Consider the following 26,740-nt stretch of genomic DNA (forward strand, 5'->3'; position numbering starts at 1 on the left):
AACGTACTTGGTCTTTCCACCATTGAGATGAAGCCATTTGGCGATTTTTGACAGATTTCTGTCGTAATTAGCGGTTTGTTCACCCTTTGATATAATTTTTTTATGACAATTTCCCTTTTTGAGATCTCAAATTACCACATATTTCCTGGGAAAATATGGTTAATATAGTAATAAATTTGATTTTGAAGTCCATGCTAACATAGTGCAGCTTTTGCTGCCATCTATCCAGGAATTCGAGAACTTCATTAATTAACTTCAAAAACAGAAAAAATAGTACACATCTTATACAAGGATGACGTCACTCTACACTACCATACGAAGGTTTTTAACAACTGACTGCTGCGAAGATATATTTCGGAACGAGAGAAAATTCAACTGCCCCTGCGGGGAATCGAACCCACGCCCTTTCACTTTCCGGGTGAACGCCCTAGACCAGCGGTTCTCAACCAGTGCTCCGAGGAGCTCTTGCGGCTCCGTATGCACTTCCCAAGGGCTCCGCAGCGACTCCAGGAAAATAAAATAATACAGTAAATTTGATATATAAATAAAAAGAGAGGTCTACAGGGGTCCGCCATAAAAATTATATACAAAAAGGTCTCCTCGAGTCAAACAGGGCTCCGCCATAGAAATTATATACTAGAAAGGGCTCCGCGAGTCGAAAAAGGTTGAGAACCGCTGACCTAGACCACTAGACTACAGAGGCACCGAATCTCAATCTTTCCTTGGAGCTCGTGTACACTGAAAGGGACCGTACATAGACGGCCGGACCAGACTCAGGCCAAGCTCACAACTGCTGACGCTGCCACCAGATGGCGACTTATACAAGGATGACGTCACTCTCCACTACCATACGAAGGTTTTTAACAACTGGCTGTTGCGAAGGTCATGGTACTGGCCATGTACGGTCCCTTTCAGTGTAAACGAGCTCCAAGTAAAGATTGAGGGATTCGGTACCTCTGTAGTCTAGTGGTCTAGGGCGTTCACCCGGAAAGTGAAAGGACGTGGGTTCGATTCCCCGCAGGGGCAGTTGAATTTTCTCTCTTTCCAAAATATATCTTCGCAACAGCCAATTGTAAAAAACCTTCGTACACGTCTTCGACTAGTACTAGCTCTGAAGCATAGATGGCAGCAAATTCGGGCATATTTTATTTTACTACAGGTTATAGCCGTCCAAATGTTAATATGTCAACAAACATGGTATCCCGCTTGCTGAATTTGAAGCGAGGCCGTGATGGAATGTTCCTGACGATATTACTGATACAAGTTACCATTGATGTTGGAAACTCTTCCCGAAAAGCAACAGAAACGCGCTATCGTTGTCCAGATAGCGAAATAATCAAGTACGAAGTAATCTGTAAAAGCCAGGTTTTCCTAGGAGCAGGTTACCTACAGCGTGAAAACGCTGATTGGTTAAAAAACGTGAATTTCATGTTTTTAACCAATCAGCGATTTCACGCTGCACGCACCGTAGTAAACCTTTTCCTAGGAATAGGTTTGTTGCACAGCGTGAAACGAATTATAAATTCAGTAATAATTTATAGACTATTTCGCGCCGACAGAAACGAGTTATATAATTACGCTACGCGTTTGTGTTTTCCTAGGAGACGCATCAGATCAGGGCGGCTATATAAAGTATATGGCTTTGGCATCAGCTACTTTTTCCCCGATATGAAAATTATTGATGATCGGTCTTGACTTGTTGAAGAATCTACAGAAACTGTGAGAAATATTTTTTTGATTAAAGGTTTTTACTGACATCTAGTTTTTAAGGGTGATATTAGTTCTCAGTTTTATTTTCGTCTTTTCATAAATATTAGATGGCAGTAGCTGTTTCGTATTTTTATTTTTCTCATGATGTTTCACAACCTGTCGACAGATCGCATCAAACGTCCACATGTTTAGACAAGAGGTCTTCAACCTTTTTCCAGTCGCGAGCACTGTCTGTACCCGTCATTAAAAGAAGAGCACCCTTTATGGCAAGTTTAACTTACGAATGCACGAAATCAGGATGATTTCAATCCTTGAATGCAATTTTTAACAAGGCGTTTTAATTGGTTGATCAAGTGTTCACGAGCACGAAATCAGACACGTGTTTTGACCACTCTGGGTATTTCAGGGAGCAACGTACTCACGTGCAATGGGTTGAAGATGCCTGGTTTAGACATTAAATTAATATTCAAGGATTGAGTGAAAAGAAATTGATGCAGGGCCGCATAATTTAGCGAACTCAAATTTAAACTGCATTTCCAGGGTGTCACATAAATTCTTAAATAATTTAAAAACTGATGAAAATTGAAGGAATTGGTATATTTGGATGCGGTTTGCAAGACGCCATTTATCTTATCTGTAGAATCTTTATCATTGGATATGTCAATGATAGAGATAAGCCATAAAGAACTATTTGCGTAATCGTCTTTCAAGCTTGTTATGTGGCTATAAACCAGCACGCCTGGGGATGTGCTAGGCTCATGAATATGCATACACATGGTGAGCATGCTGTAAACGAGCACGCTACCTAACAGCAACTAAGTAAGCTTTTTCATAGCATGTGTATCGTAGAGCAAGCGTCACATGGCCTACGGCAGGCATCTTCAACCATTTGCTCGCGAGCACCATGGTGCTCCCGGAAGCACCCAGTGTGCTCGATGTTAGCGTTCGATTTTGTGCTCGCGAACACTTGTGTGATCAACGTCCCAAGTAAATTTTTACCTTGTACAATTTGTATTGATGGATTGAAATCATCCTGATTTCATGCATTGGCATGTCAAACTTGCCGTAAGGGTGCTCTTCTCTTGATGATGGCTACAGGCAGTGCTCACGACTGGAGAAAGGTTGAAGACCTCTGCCCTACGAGATCCTCCGTGGAGGGCCGGTCGTTCTTCTTCCATACCCCGTAGTGCAGTTCCCATCTTGTAAATAATGTCCCCCGGCTGAAAATCGAAAGAAAGCCTGCTTTATAAAAAAATGATATAGCATTTCGTAGGGAGTTTCAGTGATATCAGCGACACCTCGCGGATATAATGACGTAATTTCATGGAATCTTCAGCTTTGGCGAAAAAAGAGAAAGTATGGGATAATGACACACTTTAGTAATTCCGTGCCTTTTATTCACTGTGACGCAAATTTGGAAACGGTTTCTTCTTCTTTCCCAGGTTACATTTGCACACTTGGTGTTCTTTTTCTCCCGATAAATTTCAGTGAATGACAAAAAGAGTGATATAAAGCGTTTGCGAGCATGTGAATGACCTGGAGCATGTGTAATGATCAAAGCAAGGAACCATGTCAGTGAGTGACCAAAAGAGTGCCATAAGAGTTTTTATGGGCATCTTTTTCTCAGCCACCTCGTTGGGCATTTTGCCTGTTGTGGCGTTGTATTTGTATTTGCATTAAGCAAAGAACCATCTCGGTGAGCGACCAAAAGAGTGACCGAGAACGTGCGCAATTATGTGAGTGACCAAAACAGTGTGTGCAAGCCGGTGAGTGACCAAAACAGTGTGCAATCATGTGAGTGACCGAAACAGTGTGCAATCATGTGAGTGACCGAAACAGTGTGCAATCATGTGAGTGACCGAAACAGTGTGCAATCATGTGAGTGACCGAAACAGTGTGCAATCATGTGAGTGACCGAAACAGTGTGCAATCATGTGAGTGACCAAAACATTGTACAAGAACATGAGTGATAAAACAGGGCGCAAGCGGGTGAATGACCAAAACAGTGTGCAAGTGTGTGTGTGACCAAAACAGTGTGCAAGTGTGTGAGTGACCAAAACAGTGTGCAAGTGTGTGAGTGACCAAAACAGTGTGCAAGTGTGTGAGTGACCAAAACAGTGTGCAAGTGTGTGAGTGACCAAAACAGTGTCCAAGTGCGTGAGTGACCAAAACAGTGGGCCAACATGTGAGTGACCAAAACAGTGACTTAGAGACAGACACAGTTGTACTTGTAGGAGGGGGGTGACGAAATGAGTTGTAGCACAGGGTGGTGAATTCGGGGAAAGACTAGTAAAAAAAAATTCGGAATTTAGTACTAGAATGGGAGAGGGGGCGGGCAAAATTCGTGTAGCCCACAGGCGGAAAAAGGCATAAATGCGCCTCTGATTAGAGTTCCATATCAGCTGCAGAGGGGTCATACAGAAAGGCTATTCTCGTAAATGATTCTGTCCGGTAATGACAGAGCAGTGCATAGTTGTTGCCGCGGGGGGGGGGGGGAGAGAGAGAGTGAGACGAAATTGTTTTCTTACGGTTGCCTGGCTACACAAGGTCCGTTCTTTTTTTTTTTTCGGTTGCCCCACCTACCAAAGCGTCCATGATCACTACATTTCATGGACCTCGTGCTTCATTTTTAATTTGATACGTATGTATTTTTCTGAGTGGCGATACGCCAATACGGATCGGGAACGAACGCTTCGATACTCTTTCAACTCGTCATCACGTATGTCGGTGAACCGTGAAAAAAGAAAGAGACTTCATATTCGGTCGGTCGGGGAACAATTTTGGCTTGTCGTCGTTGACTGGTTACCTGTTGGAGAGAACCGTTTCTTTATTTTTCATTTACTTTGTTTAATTATTTTTTTCTTAGCAAAAGGGGGTTTTCCGCATTGAACCGTTCTTGGAGAAAAATAGCATTTCCGAAAACGGTTTTTTTTGAAAGCAAATGAAAGGTTACACAGCACGCTTACACACGGCTACATGCAGTATATATGTTATGGTAAATGTGATAAATCAATTATTATACGTAATAACCGGTTATTATACATACTTATCAATCGTCTTTGTAAGTTTAATAAATTAATCACTTTTACCGGCGAATATGCATCGTTGGTAAATTTGATAAATATTGAAAACATTATTACTTATACTACGCCAAAATAAGAAGAAACGAAATAGGATGCTGTGTTTCAAGATGTGGCAAACTTGCTAGACAGTCTGAATGACGTTTATGGCAAACAGTGCAGAGGCCTTCTATCTCTAGGAGGTGCTGATTTAACACATGTACCGTAATACATATTGGTTACAACGACATCGAAGATACCACGAAATTTCGTCATGATAAACGAGGTTGACGATTTTAAGATGCTTTTTAACGAAAAATATAATCAGAGGCAATCAAAATACTTTCCCATGAAGATTTTCTTTCTGTTTAATTGGTCGGGGGGGGGGGGGTGTGGGTGACCAATTAAATTGAGAAAAATGCGGGAAATTCGAAAAATTAATACTGGACATCGCCGCTTCTTGCCAACCCATATCGCCAAATGTCAACGAAATTATCACACATTGTTTATAAATAACCCTTGTTGAGAAAAAAAAAATGTTACAGTGAGTCTGCCAAAATTTATTTTAACTTGGCAAATACGGGTTTTATAGTAAGTAATTCATGTTCATTATAATACAAATTATATATAAAAAAAGAAGCAAATTATCGTCATTCCTGATTCTAGTAAAGATTGGGAATTGAAGCAAGCTTGGTTGGTATAATGTTAGGACGTAAACGCAATAACTATTTTTTTCAACGTAAGGGTGTGAACACAATGCGTCAGTATTTCCGATTCTGGAAATCCGCGTCGTCTCCAATTGATTAAAAACCAGAATTTCAACTCTTTTTAGCTTGAAATTCGGGTTTTGAAACAATCGGAAACGACGCGGGTTTCCAGAATCGGAAATACGGAGGCACCATGTTCACACCCTTAGGTACAACAGACCAAGAGACGAATATTACCTGAACGTGATCAGCTATAATCTTACGAATTTCTTGGGGAAAAACGTCATTGGGTGAAACGGAAGCAAAAGTGACGGAAAATTTGTCGTCATATCCAAGGCGGTTACTTTTCTTCTGACGTTACAAGCAAAGTTTTATTAACTTTATTCTCTAATCACCGGACCTCCAGTTATTGACGTTTTAATTGAGTGTAAATGTTGTATATTAGTTAACCATATAGCACGTATTTCATGCGACTTTTCCGGTTTTTATGGCACTCCTTTCTTAAAATAAAATGCCCCGTTTTTTTTCCAATTTGTTTTCACCAAAGCAGAATTGAATTGGCTATCTTGACTAAAATCGTATATAAAGACGATTTTCATAACTTATGTGTGACAACGAAATTCAACTTTTTTTCAAAGCTTTTGTTTAGAATAAATAAATTTTTTAACTAACCCCACGCACGCACTGTGGCAGACCATCAAGATGATACTTACATAAAATGAAAATTCAAAACATTTACCACCTTTACTCCACGATAAGGAAGGCAGATGGCAGCACGAGGAAGCAGGGCCGCAACTAGATGTTTGGTCACCAGGGGCAAGTGCGCATTTTGGAGCCCCCTTGTAATGTTGAAAGGGAGGTTTGAGAATAAAATTTTCGCCCCCTCTGGTTCAGCGCCCGGGGCACGAGACCCGCCTGCCCTCCCCCTCCAGTTGTGGCCCTGCCAGGTAGGACACGAAACAAGCACAACTGTGACAACATAAATACTTAGGAAGCCACACAAACAAACTGAGAGCGCACATTCCGGCATGTACCGATTCAGGGGTGCGTACTCTGGATCCACCTTTAGAGGGGCACAAAAATTTTATTTCCCAGGAAATTTGGAGTTTCCACCCTTCAAAAAGTATTTAAATCAATAGAAAAAAATTGGTTAAAATAATATAAAGGAGTTTTTTTTCTTTAGATGTTTTAATTTTTTAACCGAAACATATATTAAAATTTTTTCTTAAATTTCGATTGGCTTGAGGGTGGGGGAGACACAGGGCTTCTTTTGCTCCTCCTCCCCCCTGCGTACGCCTCTGTGCCGATTTTTTTTTAGAAATTCCACAGAGGAATGTTTACGAGGTGCATGTACGCTTAAGTAGTAGTACAGGGTGTCCCATTTTCGTAAATAGTTAAAAAATTCATAAAACTTGAGGAATTGGTATACTTGTATTTTAATGCGGTTTTAATTTTTTTTTTTTTTGCACATAAAAAAATTATTTAGTTCAAATTTTTACCGATAGGAAGTGTTGCACGAAAGCAAATCACAGAACCTTTCTTCGATCTCTTCTGTGTCTGCTCGCAGAGTTTCAGCCAGCGATTCTCGACTGAGGTGAAACAACTTCACCAATAGTGATTTGTCCGCTAATGTGAACATCAGAATGAAAACCTTATGTAATCACAGTAACAGGAAAATCCAGAAAAAAGCTGTTAATCGTACACTTTGTATTTTATATGACATTGATTTGCATACTTTCAGTAATTTGATTTAGTGCAGTGCTCTCTATCGACAAAAATTTAAACTTTTTTTTTTCTGTAAGAAAAAAAAACCACATTTAATGAAACACGAAGATAATAAGTGAAATAAAATTGATAAAAAGAATAGTTCCATCTCAATTTTTACAAACATTTGTAGCTTCTTCTCTATTGTGCGTTTTGCCGTTGAAGAACAGTATCCAGTATGCACACACGTTTATGACATGTAAACAACAGCACAACACAACCTTTTTTTTGCAAGAAAACTTTCTCAAATTGCATTCAGATATATAATTAAAAAAATTTTTTTTTTTAACTATTTACAATATATCGGATAATGTGCATAATGATTAATTCATGATTAATTTATGATGATTGATTTATCTAAATAAACATTTTATTTTGGATTTCAAGATTCAAAGCTGAAAACTATGGTAAAGGTTAGGCTAGAGAAAGCCTCTGGCCTGGACGAAATCTCTAATCTTTCTCTCAAAAACCTGCCCCTGTGTCCTTATGTTTTTCACCAAGGGGCCGTTCAAGTATTACGTAAGCAAATTTTTAGCCATTTTTGACTCCCCCCACTCTGTCAGAAAAAATTCATCAGCTCTGCCCCTCTGAATCCTAACTCATATTTTCATAAAGGGTGGTTGATGACGTAAGCATTATCCAAACCCCCCCCCCCCCCTTGTCATCAAAAGTCAGCAAATCGGAAATTCCCTGTACTTGAACGGCCCCCAACATTTTTAAAAACTTGTCACTTCCCGAAACTATGGAAACTTTCTGTAATCAAACCTATTCAGAAATCTGGCTCTAACCCTCTCATAGCCAAAAACTTTCGAGAGATCAGCCTTCTGAGCGATCTATCTGAGTTCTTTGAAAGTATCCTTCTTACACGATTCAATAACTATCTCGACCGCTCTAATTTCTTTCGCCCTGAGCAGCATGGATTCCGAAGAAATCCCTCCTGTGTAACAGACCTACATCGAGTTGAATTCGCACAATACAACCACAAGGAATTTACCTGCACAATGTGCTTGGGCATTAGCAAGGCGTTTGACAAAACGAATCACGTAACTCTGTTGGCCAAGCTTGTTGAATACGGTTTTCCGGACCACTACATGTTGTTCCTGAACAGCAATTTAAAGACGGGCATTTTCTGGTCAAAAATGGAAATGCTTGTTCTTCTGTTTGTCCAATAAGAGCCTCGGTTCCCCAAGGATCAGTTCTGGGGTCTCAGCTCTCCTCCATCTATATCAATGACTTTCCTGCCCCCCCTCCAAATGTGAATACTGGGACTCTGCGGAGGTGGATGCATTACCAACAGTAGAAAAGCTGACAAATTCAGAGAAAATCTTCAGGAGACTCTGGAGGAGGTTGAAGACTGGTGTGAGGATAATGCTGTTGAACTTAATCATGCCAAGTGTCAGTTCATCTGGCTAACAAGAAGAATCAAATTCACTAGAGCACCAATCTACCTGGGTAGAGAAGGCATAAGACTTGTGAAGGAAGTGAAATATTTGGGATGTATTCTAAACCAATCATTATCCTTCGTTCCTCAAATAAATCACGTAAGAACTAAGGCTACCCAAACCATGGGAATGATGTCACGCATTACATTTCCAAGTGCAAGACTAACTCTTAAAAACAAAGTCATATTGTTTAAATCAATCATTAGACCTATCATCATGTCCTACGCCACCCCAGTATGGGCTCATGTTTCAAAAACCAACATGCAGCGTCTGCAAAGTCAACAGAATAAAATCCTGAGATCCTTTGTGCGTGCTCTAAAGTACATCGGGATGGGGGAGCTGACGTTAGAAAAGACCTAATACTCAGCTGTATACTACTACTAAACTAGACATGCACCTCGTCTATATTCCTCTGCGGAACCTCAAACGAATTGGTACATGTTGGAATGTGTGTGTATGTATAGTGAACCTTCCGTGAAGTTTGTTTTTATGTAATGTTTCTTATGTGTAGTGCTGTCATCCGCAATCAATGAGGTTTTCCTCACCTCACAGTGCGTGAAGTGTAATGAATGAATAATTATACCGTTGTAGAAATATATTATGCGCGATAAATGCACAAAGATCAGCCATGTAATTGTACACTGATCAAAATGTTACTCTATGCAATAAAGTTGAGCAGTAAAATAAATAGTAAGAAAAGAAATATTATGCGATAAATGCGAGTATTATAATGGATACAAAAATGAAATCACTTATGTACAATTCACCAAAATGTTACATAATGCATTAATGAATAAAAAATAATAATAATAATCTAACATGCTAAAGAAGTAATAGAAAAACAAGTGTGCTAGTTGAGATTATATTAATTGGTACAATGCAACATCAGCCATGTACATTTAACCAAAACGTTACTATATGCAATAGAGTTGATCAATAAATTCAATAGCAACATAAAAGTACAAAAATATTATGATAGACAACGATTACACAGTTCAGTTGTTCTCTGCAGCGAGACTTTTCGACGGGGAGATCGGCTCGCATTTGATTTGTACCAATTAATATAATCTTATTACTTCTTTAGCATGTTAGATTATTATTATTATTTTTTACTCATTAATGCATTATGTAACATTTTGGTGAATTGTACATAAGTGATTTCATTTTTGTATCCATTATAATACTCGCATTTATCGCATAATATTTCTTTCCTTACTATTTATTTTACTGCTCAACTTTATTGCATAGAGTAACATTTTGATCAGTGTACAATTACATGGCTGATCTTTGTGTATTGTAGTATTCTGATGGTAGCATTTACCAGACCGTATGCTTTTCTTCTTCTTCTTTCTTTCTTGCTATTAATTTACAAGCACTTCACATCTACATAAACTCGCACAAACTTGTCTGTAACCCCCTTCATAGCCATTAAGGGCAGTCTGTAAGTCGCTAGGCAGTTCCCTCGGGCTGGGCAGAGACGAGAAAAATTAAATTCGATCGGTCGGTATCTATTACGTGAAGAATGAAGAGACAGACATAATTTTAATGAAATATGATATTTAATGAGACACGAAGATAATAATGTGAAATAAAATTGATAAAAAGAATAGTTCCATCACAATTTTTTCAAACATTTGTAGCTTCTTCTCTATTGTGCGTTTTGCCGTTGAAGAACAGTATCCAGTATGCACACACGTTTATGACATGTAAACATCTGCTGGATAGATGTGCACGGACCACAGCTTCATTTAACGAACAGAGTTACTATTAATTGGACCAAACCTTCTACTGAATTTTACATCTTACAATACAGGGTGTATATACAGGGTGTTCTGGAAGTCCTAATTCGGCATTTACCTCATCAATTGTTCGCCGTAGAGGTATGGTTCGAATCTAAAAATTGCTGAAAATGTGTTCACAAATTATCCAGTACCAGTTTTGAGAGTGGAAATACAGTGTATCACAAAAAAATCTAAATTTTTATATGGTCCTACGGTCGTTTAACTTCTAATTACAAAGGTGTTACCCTGTGTCTTCAGAGGCCAGCAAAGAAAATACTGTTTCCAAGTGTGGTATTCGCTGAGATATGTGAATTCAAAAATCGGGAGAAAGTGAGGAAAGAACAGCAAAAGCATTTCGCTTCTTTCCTTCGTTCATGCTGTTCTTTCCCCAACTTTTCTTCCATTTGGAATTCAAAAATATCTCAGCGAACATTGCACTTGGAAGCGTGGAACCTTTTTTTGTTGTGCCTAGAAGAGACAGGACAACAAGTGGAAGTTAGAGGATGGGGGAGGGGACATATAAAAAATTAGATTCTTTATTTTGTAAGACACCGTATTTCCACTCTCAAAACTGGTATAGGCTGATTTTTGAACACATTTTGAGCATTTTTTGCATTGAAATCATACCCATACAACGAACGGTTGGTGAGATAAAAGCCAAATTAGGACTTACAGGACACCCTGCGTACAGAAGATTGGTTTTAAAGAAAATTTCTCGCATGAAATGATTTAAATTCTTCAAATACCTAGAGTTATCTTTCAATTCAAATCTGATCAGTACTGTGGTTGTTTAGCTGATTTTTGGATACTCTACTAGCCTTCTCCACTTCTTAGAAGCTATCTTACCAAACACCAACATATTGGCCATATCGTTATATTCCAATTTACTGCCATTAATGAGATGGGTTGGAAATGAAAGCGCTGTCTATCGGTGGTCTCACCTCAAGCTCGTTAGGGAAAATATCTCGTCTATATCCTACCCTCAGGGTTGAACCTGGGATCGTGACAGCAACCTTAACAGTGGTAGTCGAGCATCTTACTATCACACACTTGGAAGCTGGTAAAGTCGGAGTATATGACAGATTTCCCCAAATATTTTCACCTTGTTATTAAAAATCTGAAGCATCTCACTCCTGCCTGGTTTTTGAGGCATTTTAGGAGCATCCCTTTGTGTCACAAAACATCGAAAAGGAACTATTGGCAAAATTACTAATTTCAATATAATTTTGTTTTCAAAGTATCTCACGGCATAACCTAACAGTATCTGCAAGTTCCCCTAGATCCACTGCCTCAATTGCTAATTTCAATAATTTTGTTTCAAAATATTCCATAGTACTCATGGCCAATCTATTATTTGAAAGTGTCGAGTCATTATTAGAACTTGGAGTTTACTTCACGTGCAAGCTTTTGGCAAGAAATCGGGATTATCTCTATTTGATGAATCGTCGATAAATCTGGTAACCTTGTACTAACCTGAGAGAGAGGTTTTTAGAGTCCCCTTTTCACCATCACCCTACGTGTTATCTTTCGCTCATGTATAGTAGAAAGATACATTATATGTGGGGGGAAAACATTAACAGGAGTATAGAAAGAAAGGAGCGAAAGAAAAAACGCAACTTCAGCTTCCGTAAATGGGGTTGCAATAAAGCTTCGAGATGGTGAAGAGAGAGGAGAGAAAAGGCAAAGAACTTGTTTGAATTTATTCCACTGGTGTTTGGACGTATTATTGCGCCCGTTATCGTGAAGAGGTTAAGGGGAAAAAGGTTATCTTGCTGGGATCAAGTAATGGACGTGCAGATCTATCTAGTACTGCCCGAGATGATGATACATACCTTCATAACTGTACCGATGCTACTCCGACGTCACAATCACTCGAAAAATCACTTGAATCGATCTGTTGCATTTCGGGATAATGTTAAAGATGCATTGTATTTAGAAAAAAAATGAAATTGTTTCAGGAGAAGTATCACGCCGTGAAGAGAATTGTCCGAGTCGGCTATATTTGTCAGTCAGCAATAAAAACAGACGAGGATCACCTCCCCCATAAATTTTTAATGTTTTCATAGGTGCTCGATGGAGTAAAGAAACGACACTTGGGATACCTAAAGAGATGAGTCATCTTCAGCGTGACGAAATCACCTGAGATGAATAGTACATGACGTCATCACTGTTCTTGATACCAAGGGCCGCGATGAGGATATTGACGACGGATATGAGGAATACGCCTATGGTGACCGAATTGTTCAGATGATTGGCTCGACCTTGTTGCTTCGGATCGTTCAGGTTGGTGTTGGCGACGACAAGCATCAGGCATCCTACCAAAATCTGTAAGAAAATACAGGGAAAGAGGAGAAACAGAAGAAAAAGGATAGAGAAAAGTACACTATCCCAGACTGCAATCGTGGAAAGCCATCAAGTTATACAGATAAATACACATTATATACATATAAAAATGCTCAGCATTTTTTCAATAATCTCGGCTCTCGTTCGGCCGATTCCCTTGCGTACATAACAAGTAAGAGTCAATGCTTCTTGGAAAGCATAAGATATTTGTTGAAATGCCCCGTATGTTAGATGTCTTGCATCGATCAAGGAGGAGAGGAATAGTTCATGTACATTCCGTATTCGTCCAGGGGGAACGGGGCTTGAACTGGTGGCTCGATACTGAAGACGGACAGGAAAGTGTGCAAGACTGTTGAGGCGAACACCAGGCAAACGGCTGCGTTATTCAGTGCGTTCGCTCGTTTCTGCTGCGAGTCATCGTTGATATCCATCCTGCCTTTCAAAATCACGACCAAGCCGAGACCAACCTGAGAGAAAGGAACGAACTTTTTTCCAGCCTGCGACCAAAATACATTACAATATACACTGAGTGGCCACTTTGCTATGACCACCTGACAGTCTCAAGCAAGTGAGGTATATTGCCATACCATTGCCACTAGAGGGCTAGGCTAGTATAAAAAAGAAAAGCTTAGTTCCTGATACAGTAGTATAAGTGAATTGTTAATGAAGATATGCGGAAAAAAAACGTGATTTGACGGACGTTTGATGATTGTAGGAGCTCGGAGACAGGGAGCGAGTATCAGCAAAACCACCACATTCGTGACCTCCGCATTGTTCCAAGAGCAGCTGTTGCTAAAGCGTTTAAAGACTGGACTGTCAGGTAAAAACACTGAATGCTTGGGTGGAACGGAGAGTCTCCGGACTTGTAAAAGACAACAGAACGTTAACAGTGCAGCAAATTGTAGCGCAAACGACCTATCAACATCTCGCATTGTCCACGCGAAGAAGAATCAACGCTGTATTAAAGGCGGGCAAACGGTGGTCCAATGAAATATTGACGAGGTGGTAATAATAAAGTGGCCATTCAGTGTAATATTACATTTAATTGCTGGGAGAAAGAAAAGAATAAAATGATACTCATCCGAACCAAGGAGTCCATGGACAAAAATTTCTGCATCTTTCTCAAGACTAGTATTTTAGAGAAACGAGCCCCCCCCCCCCAAAAAAAAAAAAAAATCAGCTAAACGTTCTTCCTAATTTTTTCGTCGTTCCCCCAGATTACCTCAAGGGAAATCATGTGATCTGAAATTGCAAAACCATGAAGGAATCAAAATTAAATTACATATAATGGATAAAAACGAACGATTAAAGTTACAAATCAATTCAACATTGTAAGAAGTCTTCCCCCCCCTTCCGACTCTGCCACGAAGCTGGGCTGTAAGAGATCTCGGCAACGGGATAAGTCCGGTGGTAGAGCTCTGGCATTCACCCTCTTCCCGCACATAGGCGAGATATCTCCGCCTACAGAGTAGATGGAAAAGTTGCACACATTCTAGCTCCCTTTCTTTCCCCTTCTCATCAAGGCACTTTATTGGTAACCCTATGTGTGTGTGTGTGAATGGAAATTTTTTTCTTCATCTCCGCATTATTTTCCTTTCCCCTCTCGCTTCAGTTAGACGAGTAAAAAAAAGTGGTGTCACATATATGGGAGGAGGGGAGGAATGGGGAAACCTGCACCCCTCATCTTTATGTCCATACTTTTTCTTAATATTAACAATGGTACTAGTATCAAAGATTTGTCGCTGATACTTCAACAATGTATCGTTCAAATTTATTGCCATAAGCTCTGGACGGATCAAGCGATTCTTTGAATAGATTATTGCATGTATTATATGTATTGTAATTTTCTTTTCTCTGAATAAATTATTATCATTATTGCCTTAAGCCTGTACGTAAAGGGGTTAAAATCAAAAGAAGTATACATCAGGCTGAAAAAAAAAGCCACATGTTGAAGTGAAATATAATCAAAAAAACTTTGAACGTACGACCCGGAAATTCCGTGGCCAAACTGCTTCCATCCACTTCCTAAAATTATTGGTTCTGGTTGCTGGACAGCATGACCAGCTCGTGCCGATGGACCATAAGTGTTCAAGAAACTTCGTATTCGGTAAATATACATTAGTAAAGAAGCGATATATCCGTCGTGCTTTGAATAAGTTCAGAAAACTTCTGGTAACATGTATTCGGGCATTGTCTTGCTGAAATATAGCGAAAGGAACAACTGAAGAAAGAGAACAACTTCATCCTCTTATTTGAATCACGCCGTTTCTGCACTCGCACCGCTTGCAGACATCAAGGTCTCATGCGAACAGCGAAATCAGGTTGATCATTCGTTCTTGTTTAAACTCTGTAGCTTGTTTTTAGAGTTCCTTTTAACGGATATACAAGAGAGATAACCCTCCTGTCAAAGAAATGTTTACACATGAAACAGGAAATGTCTGAATTTCCAACAACCTTTTAACTGTGTGCTCCTTTATACGGCAGTTAAGGGGACATATGCTTTCTAGTTACTGTGTAATAATTTGAATATCATACTCTGCCATTCATTTCCTGTTTCGTGCTGCTCACAAGATGCAACTTCGACGCACGAATGCAAGTCGGTGTCCTATTTGAAAAAGTCTCTCAGCAGAGAGCAGGCAGATCTTCAACATGATACTTACATAACATGAAAATTCAAGCATTTATCATATTCACTTTAAAATACGGAAAATACATGGCAGCACCAACAAGAACATCAAAAAAGCGGAACTGTTATAATACGAATACATTGGGCCTACAATACGCATTCAAGCACACAGCACGTTCCTTCATGTACCAATTGGTTAAAAATTCCGCAGAGGAGTGTGTACGAGGTGCATGTACGGTCCAGTAGTAGTAGTAGCAGCTATATTAACAAAATCCCTTTTGGGTATGCAATTCAAAATCACATGAATGCAAATAATACGTATACGGTATAGGTCAGGGAATATTTCAATCGCAATAACTATAAAGATCCCTTCATAAACAATAAGTCAACAAGAAAAGCAGCTAAAAAGTAAAATGGGAACTTTCCCATCAGATGTCACGTTGAGAAGATAGTTCCGGGCTAAGGATCTCTGATGCAATCGGATTTGAGCTTCAAGACATTCTGCGACATCTTAGGTAGGGCAATTTCTCAGTGGTGAGTAGGTTGCTGTAATCTCCTTGTCTACAGTTGCTCTTCCTGTAAATACCAGTGCAGAACCATGCTCGTTATTGACAACCAAGGACATCCCAGTAATGCATACTATGCTCCCGTCCTGACCAAAGTTGTCCCTCAGATATAGGCGTAAAGCAACGGCCACACTCGTGTCAAGGTTGGCCCAACAGTCATTCGCAAATATTTGCTTCCAATATTTGCCTTCCCCTGATGCAAAAAAGCAGCAGCGATATAGGCTGGCTATAAATACAAATACAAATACAACGCCACAACAGGCAAAATGCCCAACGAGGTGGCTGAAAATGGCCCAGCTTGGCCCAATACTCCTTGGTCAAGAACAACTGAACCAGTTTTTACAGAACGCTTTTCGTGTTGTGATAGTTGGCGTTCATCCACCAATGCGTGGCCAGACGGATTAGAACGTGGGGGGGGGGAAAGGGAGGAGGAAGGTGCCTCCTTTGACTTGGATTGGAAGGGGGAAGGTATTTGACCAGCCTCCAACATTTGATGATCATTGCCAATGGTGGAGCGTACACACTACGTGACCATGGAACGTATTGCGCCAGCCTTGACGCGCGTGTGGCCATGGGAGTTGAAACTTCATTGGGTCACACGACATTTTAGCAAGGAACTATCTTCTCATCAGTTTTTGAAAAAGCTATTCACTTCTATAATCCGTTTCCATCACAAATCAACATGTTCAGAAACATATTAAAAGCAATAAGATATTAATTGAGCAAAAAGATCATTATCTGGCATTTTGGGATAATACTTATCATGAATTGGACATATACAAGATTCTGATGAAAGGTTTCTTTCATATTTACCTGAAGCAAGATGGATAGGACGATGAGCACCATCATGACGTAGTAGAACTCATGTTCTCTCCCGACCTGCAGTAAATACTTGAGCTGTGACGCATTTGCAGTCAGCAGGGCGACGTCTAGGAGACCTTGCGCTATAGTTTTCTTGGTGGCATAGACGTTGGCGTCTAAGGAAGTCGTCGTTGTCGTAGTCATCTTCGGTTGAACTGCACCACCAGCAAGGCTGTTGTTACTCACTGCAGTTGGAGCACCACCTACGTTATTAGTAGAAGTCTGTAAAAGAATGACGTTTTTTTCTCTGTCAGATTCATTTTCATCGATCAATCAGATTATTATTATTGATCACTGATAACCTCTATTATGATTAGATTATTTATGGTACATATTGGTTTGGTTGAGGAAGCTCTATGAGAATTTTTTTTTTGCCTATTACTATTTTTTGCGCACTATCTACAGCATCTACATAATTATTTAAAGCCGAAGATTCACTACAATAATTATGATATAGACTGGGCCTGACTACAACATTAGCAAGAGGAGTACTAACACCAAATTCAAATAACTGATCCAGTGACGGATTGAACATGTCTGACCCAAGTTGTGGGACTCTCCAATGCCTTCCTTTGGTCGGAATCAGGCCTCTGGGAGAGGAGACAGACCTACAACATAATACTTACATAACATGAAAATACCAGTATTTACCATTTTCACTTCATAATATGAAATCAGATGGCAGCACCAGCAAAAACACGAAACAAGCACAACTCTGACATTGAGCATTGAAGGACCGGACACACAACCCTCCATGGCCCCCACATCCTGGAGTACGGCCCTAGGCTGGGATATTTTGCGGGCCCCCCCTCCCGATCAGACTTTCACGGGCCCTCTTATGATGGATTTACAGCGAGAAAAAACTAAAAATAATGAAAATCGTCCCGGGTCCCAAGGCTGGAGCCTTGCCAGTCCATCCCTTGTGGGGGTCGTGCCCCACTCTACGTCTCAGAGAGAGATATGTTGTTATTGCATGTTGTACATCATGTGGTTAATATGTTGTATATAGAATTGTCGCAACTCTGACAACGTAAATATGCTAGGGACCCACACACATACCAGCATGTACCGATTCGTTTGAAATTCCGCAGAGTAATTTCTACGAAGTTCATGTACAGTTAAGTAATAAGTCGAAATCAGGACCTCTGTTCATATTTTATCCACAGCCCAAAAATGGCATTGTTAGTTGTCAGCCATCTATCACGGATTTTATTCGGATCATCTATTTATACATACACACCATAAGTACACCATACTTATTAGAATATTACATTTTGCAAGGTTTTCATAGCCAACGAACTGATATATAAATTGTAACGTACACTCACCGTTACTGACCATTGCACTGATTATTATTATTCGAGCACCACCACATGCCGGATCACCGAGTTGTGTTTGATCACGTAGCTCTCCGCTGATAACTGATGACACGGGCAGTGTGCTTATCCTATGCCTTTCGTTTTTGCTGTTGTTTCATTTGGAACCCCCAGTGAATAATTCCCAGAAAATGACCCATTTACGCACCGTTTAGCTCGTAAAAAAAGAATAGTTGGTACGAAAGCTTAGTTCAAATGCACGCAATTTTGGTCAAATGTAATTGGTTCAGCTGTGTGAGTGTTACGTATGTAAACACACAAAAATATATTTATTTCATATTTGGTCAGTTTCGCGATAAACCAAAACAAAACGGAAAGAAACTAGAAACTGGCTGAAGTAGGCCAAGTCCATTCTGAATTCATTTTTGTCCATAAACCAGTTTCTTGGTAAAGTGTGTTTTATTAAGTGTGAATTGACCAGAATTCAGCTCATTGTATTGAATGATTCCCGAGTCCGGGAAGAAATAAGATATAATTCACTGACAAAAAATCTGAGGCAGTCCATGAACAATTTGCTATTTTTTTTCTGCAATTTCTTCAATCTGCTATTTTTTTCTGCAATTTCTTCAATCTGCTAGTTTTTTGCAAATTCTTCAATCTGCTAGTTTTTTGCAAATTCTTCAATCTGCTAGTTTTTTGCAAATTCTTCAATCTGCTAGTTTTTTGCAAATTCTTCAATCTGCTAGTTTTTTGCAAATTCTTCAATCTGCTAGTATTTTGCAATTTATATGATGCTAATTATCTGCAATTTATACGATGAGCTAATTATCTGCAATTTATGCAATGAGCTAACTTTCTGCAATTTATGTAATGAGCTAACTTTCTGCAATTTATGCAATGCGCTATTTATTTGCAATTTATATATGCAATGAGCTAACTTTCTGCCATTTATGCAATATGCTAATTTTCTGCAGTTCATGCAATTTGTTAATTTTCTATAATCTATGCAATGTGCTAATTTGTGCTAATTTTCTACAATCTATGCAATGTGCTAATTTTCTGAAATTTCTTCAACCTGTTAATTTTCTATTATTTGAATTTAATTAAAATTCACTGGTACGTAGTGTTTTTTAGAGAAAAACCGGCGTGAGCTTGTATGTGATTTCCAATTTCGAGGCGCAAATGCAAGCTGGCACCCCCTTAGAAAATATCTCACCACAGTGACTAAAAGAACATACAACATCTGAACTCAGATTTAAAAACAAAGAAAACTATCGCAGCAGTAGCCCAAAAATCGCAGAGAAAAGTTCTAGCATTAGCAGCTGATATATTGCAAAAAAAGCTCTAGTAATAGTAGCCGATATATTGCAGATGAAAGCTGGTGGTAGTCGATATGTTGCAGAAGTGTGCAATAGTGGTAGTAGTAGCCGATATACCACAGAAAGATCATTGTCGACCCTGCATTAATACAGGGGCGGATGTAGAGCTATATATATGTCGGGAAGGATTAGTGAGAAGAAAGGACATAAAGTGAATATACTTCCCGTATTTTACGGAACAGAACAGCATTATTATTTTAAATTATATTTCTGGATTTAAGGAGAGGCGATGCCCCCCCCCCCCTTTTGGATTTGCTCCTGCGTTTTTGTATGATAATAATTTGCCTTTGTACATTCTACCTACCCTAGAAGTTTGTACATGCATTTCTAAAACACTCTTTGTTTCATTGCATACAATTTTTTGTTCCCGATAACATCTTATCAATATGAATAGGGAATAGGAGTTAATCGATTCATTCGATCGATGCAGAAAGCATCGATGAGTTAATTTTCATAATTATGTGCAACTGTAGCTAACACTATTCAAAGTCGGTATGCACATGAAAGGTTGGAGAGAAAAAAACCATTAGAGATACTCTTCGTTTTTGGCAACGATACCTACACGAGTTGCAACTGCCCAAATGAATGAAAGTCATCATTTTGGTTTTTTTAAATATTTTTTTTCTCTTCATTATGGCGTAGTTTTTTTCGAACGGTTGCGTGCATTTTTGGGTGTCGCGTGAAAAGTGGTTGAAGGTCAAAAGGCATCCTTCTCAGAATGGCAAGTAAGGAAGCCAAGGTACAGGCGGTGTCGGTTCAGCGTTATTATGGACAACAACCCCGCCAACACGCATAGCTTCTTACAAGTGTCACGAGAAATTCACAAATTTTACATTATCTATTACATTGTATATGGTGAGTGACAGTATGAGTGAGCGGGTGACCATATATGAGTGAGTGGGTGATCATATATGAGTGAGTGGGTGACCATATATGAGTGAGTGGGTGACCGTATATGAGTGACCAAGTGAGTGGTTGACCGTATATGAGTGACCAAGTGAGTGGTTGACCGTATATGAGTGACCAAGTGAGTGAGTAAGTGACCATATGGGTAACCAAGTTGGCAACCACATGAGTGACCAAGTTAGTGAGTAACCATATGAGCGACCGAAAAAAAATGAGTGAAAAAACTAAATGAAGGAGTGATATAATTTAAGCACCGGAAAAATTATAAATAAATAACATAAATAATTTGAGGACCGAAAAAAAAAATAAATAAAAAGGAGAAATAATTCGCGGACCAGCAAAAATAAATACATATAAGAAATAATTATGGAACGGCAAAATTTATATTAATAAGTGAAATAATTTGCGAAACGGCAAAACGTACATTAATAGGAGAAATAATCAGCGGATCGGAAAAAAATAATGAATAAGTTGGGAGAATAGTTCTTGAATCTTATTCATACCTAATATAAAAGTAGTATAGGGAGTATATATCATTGAAAAATATGTTATATTTTTTTTTGTTGGGAGTTGTAAGAAAACATTCAGATGTTTTTGTGTTGTGCGTAACGTAGGTAGCGTATTTCACCGACCAAATACGGAGTAATCTGTGCAAAAATTGTGTTCTTATTTTAAAGTGTGTCGCTAAATATGCTGAAAGCCATTCACATATTCGCAATAGAAATCACATACGTATTCGATATCTATATACGCATCATTCATACGTATGCGTGTGTATGTTGTTAATGAAAATCTACAATCTCCGAAAAGGATAAAAAAAACACGAAAATCACGTAAGAGGTTATTTTAAAACTTCAAGAAACGGTCAAAATTATTTGAAAACTCATTTAACTGCGATTTCTGCCATTCAAAAATATTTTGCGGATAGTGTACCTGTACTATTACGTCCTACAAACAATGCTTTTTTTAAAAACGCACAGACACATTTTTAATACCTTCACAATGATTCGATACTTCTGTAATGGCTGTTAATACTTCAAGTTTACTAAAAACTCCAGAAGCACTGGGTATTTTCTGCTAGTTTTGTACTGTATATAAGAAATTTAAAACAAAATATACCCTTAAACGAAAGAATATAATGAAGTGTCTTGAAGAAGAATAAAAACGAAATACTTATTGTTAAATCTTTTTGAAAAAAATATATATTCATTTTCTCTCAGGGATATTTCAGGTAATATTTTAGTCGTTCTGAAAGAATAAATATATGCATTTATGCTTAATATTACGTTATATATACACTGACTTGACTGTTTTCCCGAAGCAATATTTTGTGTATTCTCAAAATATCGTAAATTTTTTTTATTTAAATAGACAAAAAAACTGAGTAAAATGATATTCTCTTCGTGCAGAAATACATTGAATAATTCATAACATTAAAATGAAGAAATATTTCCCAAAAAAATGTTACTTTTCTTATCCTCATATAGAAAACAAGCATTTTTGTTTGTCGAAATAAACAAAAGCGAATAAGATACTATCCCATCCTGACTTTTCTGGAATATTTTCTAATAAATATATATACAAACAAAGAATATCCATTCAATTCCACAGTGAAAAGAAATGGTTGAGATTATTGAAGTTTTTATCATTCACTATTTGTAAAAGATACGGATTATATTCAATAAATAAAATCCTTCAGAATCTTTCTCGCATATTTCGAGTGTTAGTTATTATTTATTTATATATTGTCTCTCTTCATGTGGTTTCATTATTCTCCTTACAATTGTAAGAGGAAAGCTTCTAATTATAACCAAACCAACGTGTAATACGCAGTATTATTTTGAGGCTATTAATAAAACTATGGATATCGAAGGTAATAAAATTGTCTCATTATTTTTTTTGTTACATATATATAGTATATAAATTTTTTTTTGCATTTATTTCTTCAATAATCTTTCCTTTTTACTTAAAATTAATTAATTTTTATTTGGCAACATCAAGCTGTTCTTATTTAAAAATTAAAGGTGATTATTTGTCTCTCTAACCTGTATACATTTACAAAAATATACATTTTAAGTGAATTCAGAATTAGGGTTATAAAAAGTTTTTTATGAAGAAAAATTATGCGAAAAATTAATTTTTGTGAAATTGAATGGATTTTTCAAAGTTTCTCCTAAACCTAAACCATACAAAAGAAAACATAAAAATTTCATTTCGTATAAGTTGTAAACTATATAGATGAAAATTCAATAATTTTTCAAATTGAATGAAATTAAATCGAATTCAATTTTATGGTAGAACAAAAGCAAGATGAGTTTGAATACACATATTTACCATTTACAAATAAACGCCTGCACACACGATAATATATGTATATGTTACGGTAAAAGCCCGAAGACTGGTAAGACCTAGGTTTTACCAAGGCTAGTTGGTAAAAGCCCGAAATACGCTTGTATACGTTTTACATTTCGGATATTTACCAAGTCAAAGCCCGTTTTTAATGAATAGATTAACCATCGTGAACTCATTCGTTCCTTATTAATTAATTAATTAATAATTACAATTTAATAATTAGTAATAAAAAATTATTCAATTAATTGCCGTGAAATGTTCCTGACACACTAATTAACCAATTGTTAAAATTATTTACTCCTGATGCTGATTTAAAATTATTAATTATAATTAATTACCTAATTAATCCCCTTCGACCATAAATAATTAATTGACCATCTTTTTCTAATGCGATGTTTTAACTGTTCAAATTAATTGATTTTCTCCGAACGTATGACATTTAAATCAATCAATTAATTAATTTATGATAATTGGTCATTATTTCGTTAGCGTCAGGAAGTATTGAGTTCTAGGAGGTTGATTAATTCAATAGTTAATTATTAATTAGCTGTAATTACTAAATAATTATTAATTATAATTTCTTTATACAGTCAAATCTCGATGAGTCGAATGTGCAGCAGCCGACTAAAAACTTCGAGTTATCGTTAATTCGACATATCGGAAATTCCGATTTCAGAGTGGGAAAAAGGAAAAGTTCTTAAAATAACAGCGCTATTTGCGAATATCGCTTTGGTGAAACAGGTCAAACTACTGGAGATGAAGAAATTCGGAAAGATAAGTTATTCTAATTTAATCATATTTAATTAGTGAATGAAAATACTGTACTTATAGTAATAAACTAGACGTACATATTGTATTATGGAAACGGACGCATACATGATACTCGTATAAATGAAACGAATAAAGTGTATTCAGGGTTATTTCCTGTTAAAAAATGGATTGATTTCTGACTGTTATTCTCTTCTTTCGTGAGAAACTCATTCACATTTTGCAATCCGTTAAATGAATCTGATAAATTCTATTGCTAAATGCTATTTCTAAATGATAAATTCTATTACTAAATGCTAAATTCTATTACTAAATGCTAAATTCTATTGCTAAATGATAAATTCTATTACTAAATGCTAAATTCTATTACTAAATGCTAAATTCTATTACTAAATGCTAAATTCTATTACTAAATGCTAAATTCTATTGCTAAATGATAAATTCTATTACGAAATGCTAAATTCTATTGCTAATTGCTACTTTTTAAATTTCTCTCATTCCCAAACCCTTCGACTTAAAAGAAGAAATCTTCGAGTTGAGGGAAAATTTTAACATTGAAATACGGAAAAGTTCTGGGGCTGAGTGAAAACTTCGATTTTTTTGAACTGATATTCGAGTTATCGCGAATTGACTGTATAGTATAAAAAATACTGAATAACTGTACAGAAACAATCCTGAACAGTTGAAAGGCAATCAAAAATAATAATTGAATGCTAATTTCTCGGAGATTATGTTTTGTGCAGCAAAAGTTAACGTAGGTGGTGAATCAGTGCTTCTAAAAATGCTTTTTAAAAATGACGTTAGACGTGAATACTATAATTATCAAATGTACACACATCAAATGCATAAAATGTGAAAAAGTGCGGGAGAAAAATATCGATCTCTCATGAATGGGCATCAAGATTAAAGTTCGATTTTTTACCACCATTAAAAAAAAAATGAAATAAAATTCTTACCATGTCTCGAGTTGTCGTTTCGGTGGTAGGAGTAACAGAAACGATTCGCATATCATTGGGCAGTCATATAACTGTATTGACCGTATCGGAGAAAAGTGACAGATGACGACAAACAAAAAGGCAAGGGAGAAAAGAATAGAAACAAACATTTAAGAAGGAAAAGCCTTACAAAAAAGGAGAGTGGAGAATGAATGCGTTGGTTGCGGCGGGAAACCAACGCCGACGCTGCAAATGTTCCCAGCAGCGCTAATGGCTGGCGAAAACGTCTAATAAAACTGCCAACGAAAACAACAGAAAAGAAAGAAAAAAAAAATTAATATGGGGGGAAAAAAAGAAAAAATAATAATAATGAAAAAGTAGTGCATTTTTCGCCCTGGCAGACATTGTAATAGCGGAGAAAGAAAGAAAAAGCCATTGCTATGGAGACTGGTTTTGGTACATGGAAAGGAGGAGAGGAAACGTTTCTCTCTCGAGGACGTTTACCACAATATGCCTAAAACTATAAACTGAGGAAAACGTATGTTATGGAAGAACAAACTTCCACAACAGAAATTTCGATTGATTTCTATTCGTGCGATTGATTTTTAATCGCTCGCTATCATGGAACTCACAATAAATGTAGTCCACATTTTCACGTATATATCAATATATTTTTTTAATTTTTTATGAACAATTTCAAGCAGTTGAAATAATATGCAGCATGGTTTCATAACAATCATATTCGGAAAAACTGAATTTCGTTCTTATCCATTTTTATTTGGATTGATGATTGATTGCATATGGCGTTTTGAAGTTGTTTAGTAAATAAAAATGATTACTGATAGAAAGTAGGATTTTGTGATCTAGGCTTTCTCTGATGGAAACTGCCCCAAGTTGTTTGCACAACAAATATCTTTGCAACAATTGAATTTAGAAACAAACTCAACTTTCAATTACAAAAAGTTTTCAAAGGACGTGCTGTTGCTTGAAATTTCAAAATTTGTTTGAGGGGTCGAATAGATTTTAAGAAAAAGTTTTTATACACTTCCCATGTGTTAAAACTTCCAAATAGTGGAAAGCAGATCCCGCTCTTGAAAGCCATTCGTAAAAAAATCATATTTTTAAATGCAATATTTATGGAAATATTAAATGTATATAATCACTGTTTCGGAACTTATCACTTTTTTAGTAAGTTTTCTTTGGCTCAAAAGTTGCATTTCAGGGAATTTGCTGAATGGTAAAATGAACTCAACCATTTCATTTTTTTAACCACAATAAATAACAACTACATTTTTTGACAATTATTTGACTTTTACAGAATTTTTACAACTTTGAATTTAAATTAAGTTTCGTAATTTGTGAAACACACCCTCAATTGTTTGCGATAAATGCTGAAAACTTCAAAGTCTCCGTTAATATTGCATTTGAAAATATGCAATTTCTTATATTAATGATTAAATATTGTTTTATCTAATAAATGATTTTTTAGATCCGCATTCACATTTCACTAATTAGCAGTTTTAGCACGCAGAGTTACACGAAAAATTAATTTTTCTATTTTTTTATGTAAATGATCCATGGGAAATTTAACACATTTTGATTAACCGCACGTTAATTGAAAACCTTTTGCAACTGAAAGCATGTGTCTAAAGTTGACCGGTTACAACGATATCGGCTGTGCAAACAATTTAGGACAACCTGTATGTTAACTAGTGTATTTCTTATCAAACAAGCTTTCCATTCGGCCAGACCCTGAATAGAAAAACGGTTGGCCATACCCTTTTCTGTCATTTAATATGACTTTCGAAAGACAACATATTTTCTGGAAAAAAAGCCAATTTAATCTCATCTCGATCCCCCTCCCCACAGGTCAGTCACTTAAAAAAATTTTTTTTGAATGATTTTTTTTAAGTGGCCAGTTTGATTTTTATTTTTATAAAATAGCCTGATATATATGGAATGAACTGCAACCAATCTTAAATTGTGGGAGGGACATTTTAAATGTTTTCTGTTAAAATTCCCTGCGAAATCTGATCACATTTGGCCATGCCATATTTTTAAGAAGCTGGTACGGGAAGGGGGGGGGGGAAGTCCTTCAAAACTTCAAAAAGAGGGTCCCCTATGGAGAGTCCTTGGAAAGATTTCAAGTGTCCGTGAGCTTGTATGTAAAACTAATCATTGTTGGCTACATCGTAATTGATATACAGTATACTGAAAATTATTCT

General features: G+C 37.2%; 1 protein-coding gene across 4 annotated transcripts in view; it reads right to left on the reverse strand.

The window, feature by feature from the left end:
* Window positions 1–10,219: 10,219 nt before the first annotated feature.
* Window positions 10,220–26,740, reverse strand: part of LOC149078196 (ninjurin-2-like) — a 28,938-nt gene continuing 12,417 nt past the window's right edge. Inside the window, exons 1-3 of one of the 4 annotated variants that reach the window (XM_089241789.1) lie at window positions 24,537–24,807; window positions 16,812–17,081; window positions 10,220–13,273 (exon numbers count right to left, since the gene is read on the reverse strand). In XM_089241789.1, coding sequence (XP_089097915.1) covers window positions 13,052–13,273; window positions 16,812–17,081; window positions 24,537–24,587 — 543 coding nt within the window. In that variant the 5' untranslated portion in view covers window positions 24,588–24,807 and the 3' untranslated portion in view covers window positions 10,220–13,051. Of the gene's footprint in view, window positions 13,274–16,811; window positions 17,082–24,536; window positions 24,808–26,740 lie in introns of those variants that run through there. The other 3 variants (XM_089241790.1, XM_089241788.1, XM_089241787.1) reach the window with 3 other exon arrangements.

Source organism: Pholcus phalangioides, unplaced genomic scaffold, assembly GCF_987345545.1.
Source record: "Pholcus phalangioides strain wild (caught in Gottingen) unplaced genomic scaffold, Ppha-v1.0 ptg000014l_1, whole genome shotgun sequence".
Lineage (NCBI taxonomy): Eukaryota > Metazoa > Arthropoda > Arachnida > Araneae > Pholcidae > Pholcus > Pholcus phalangioides.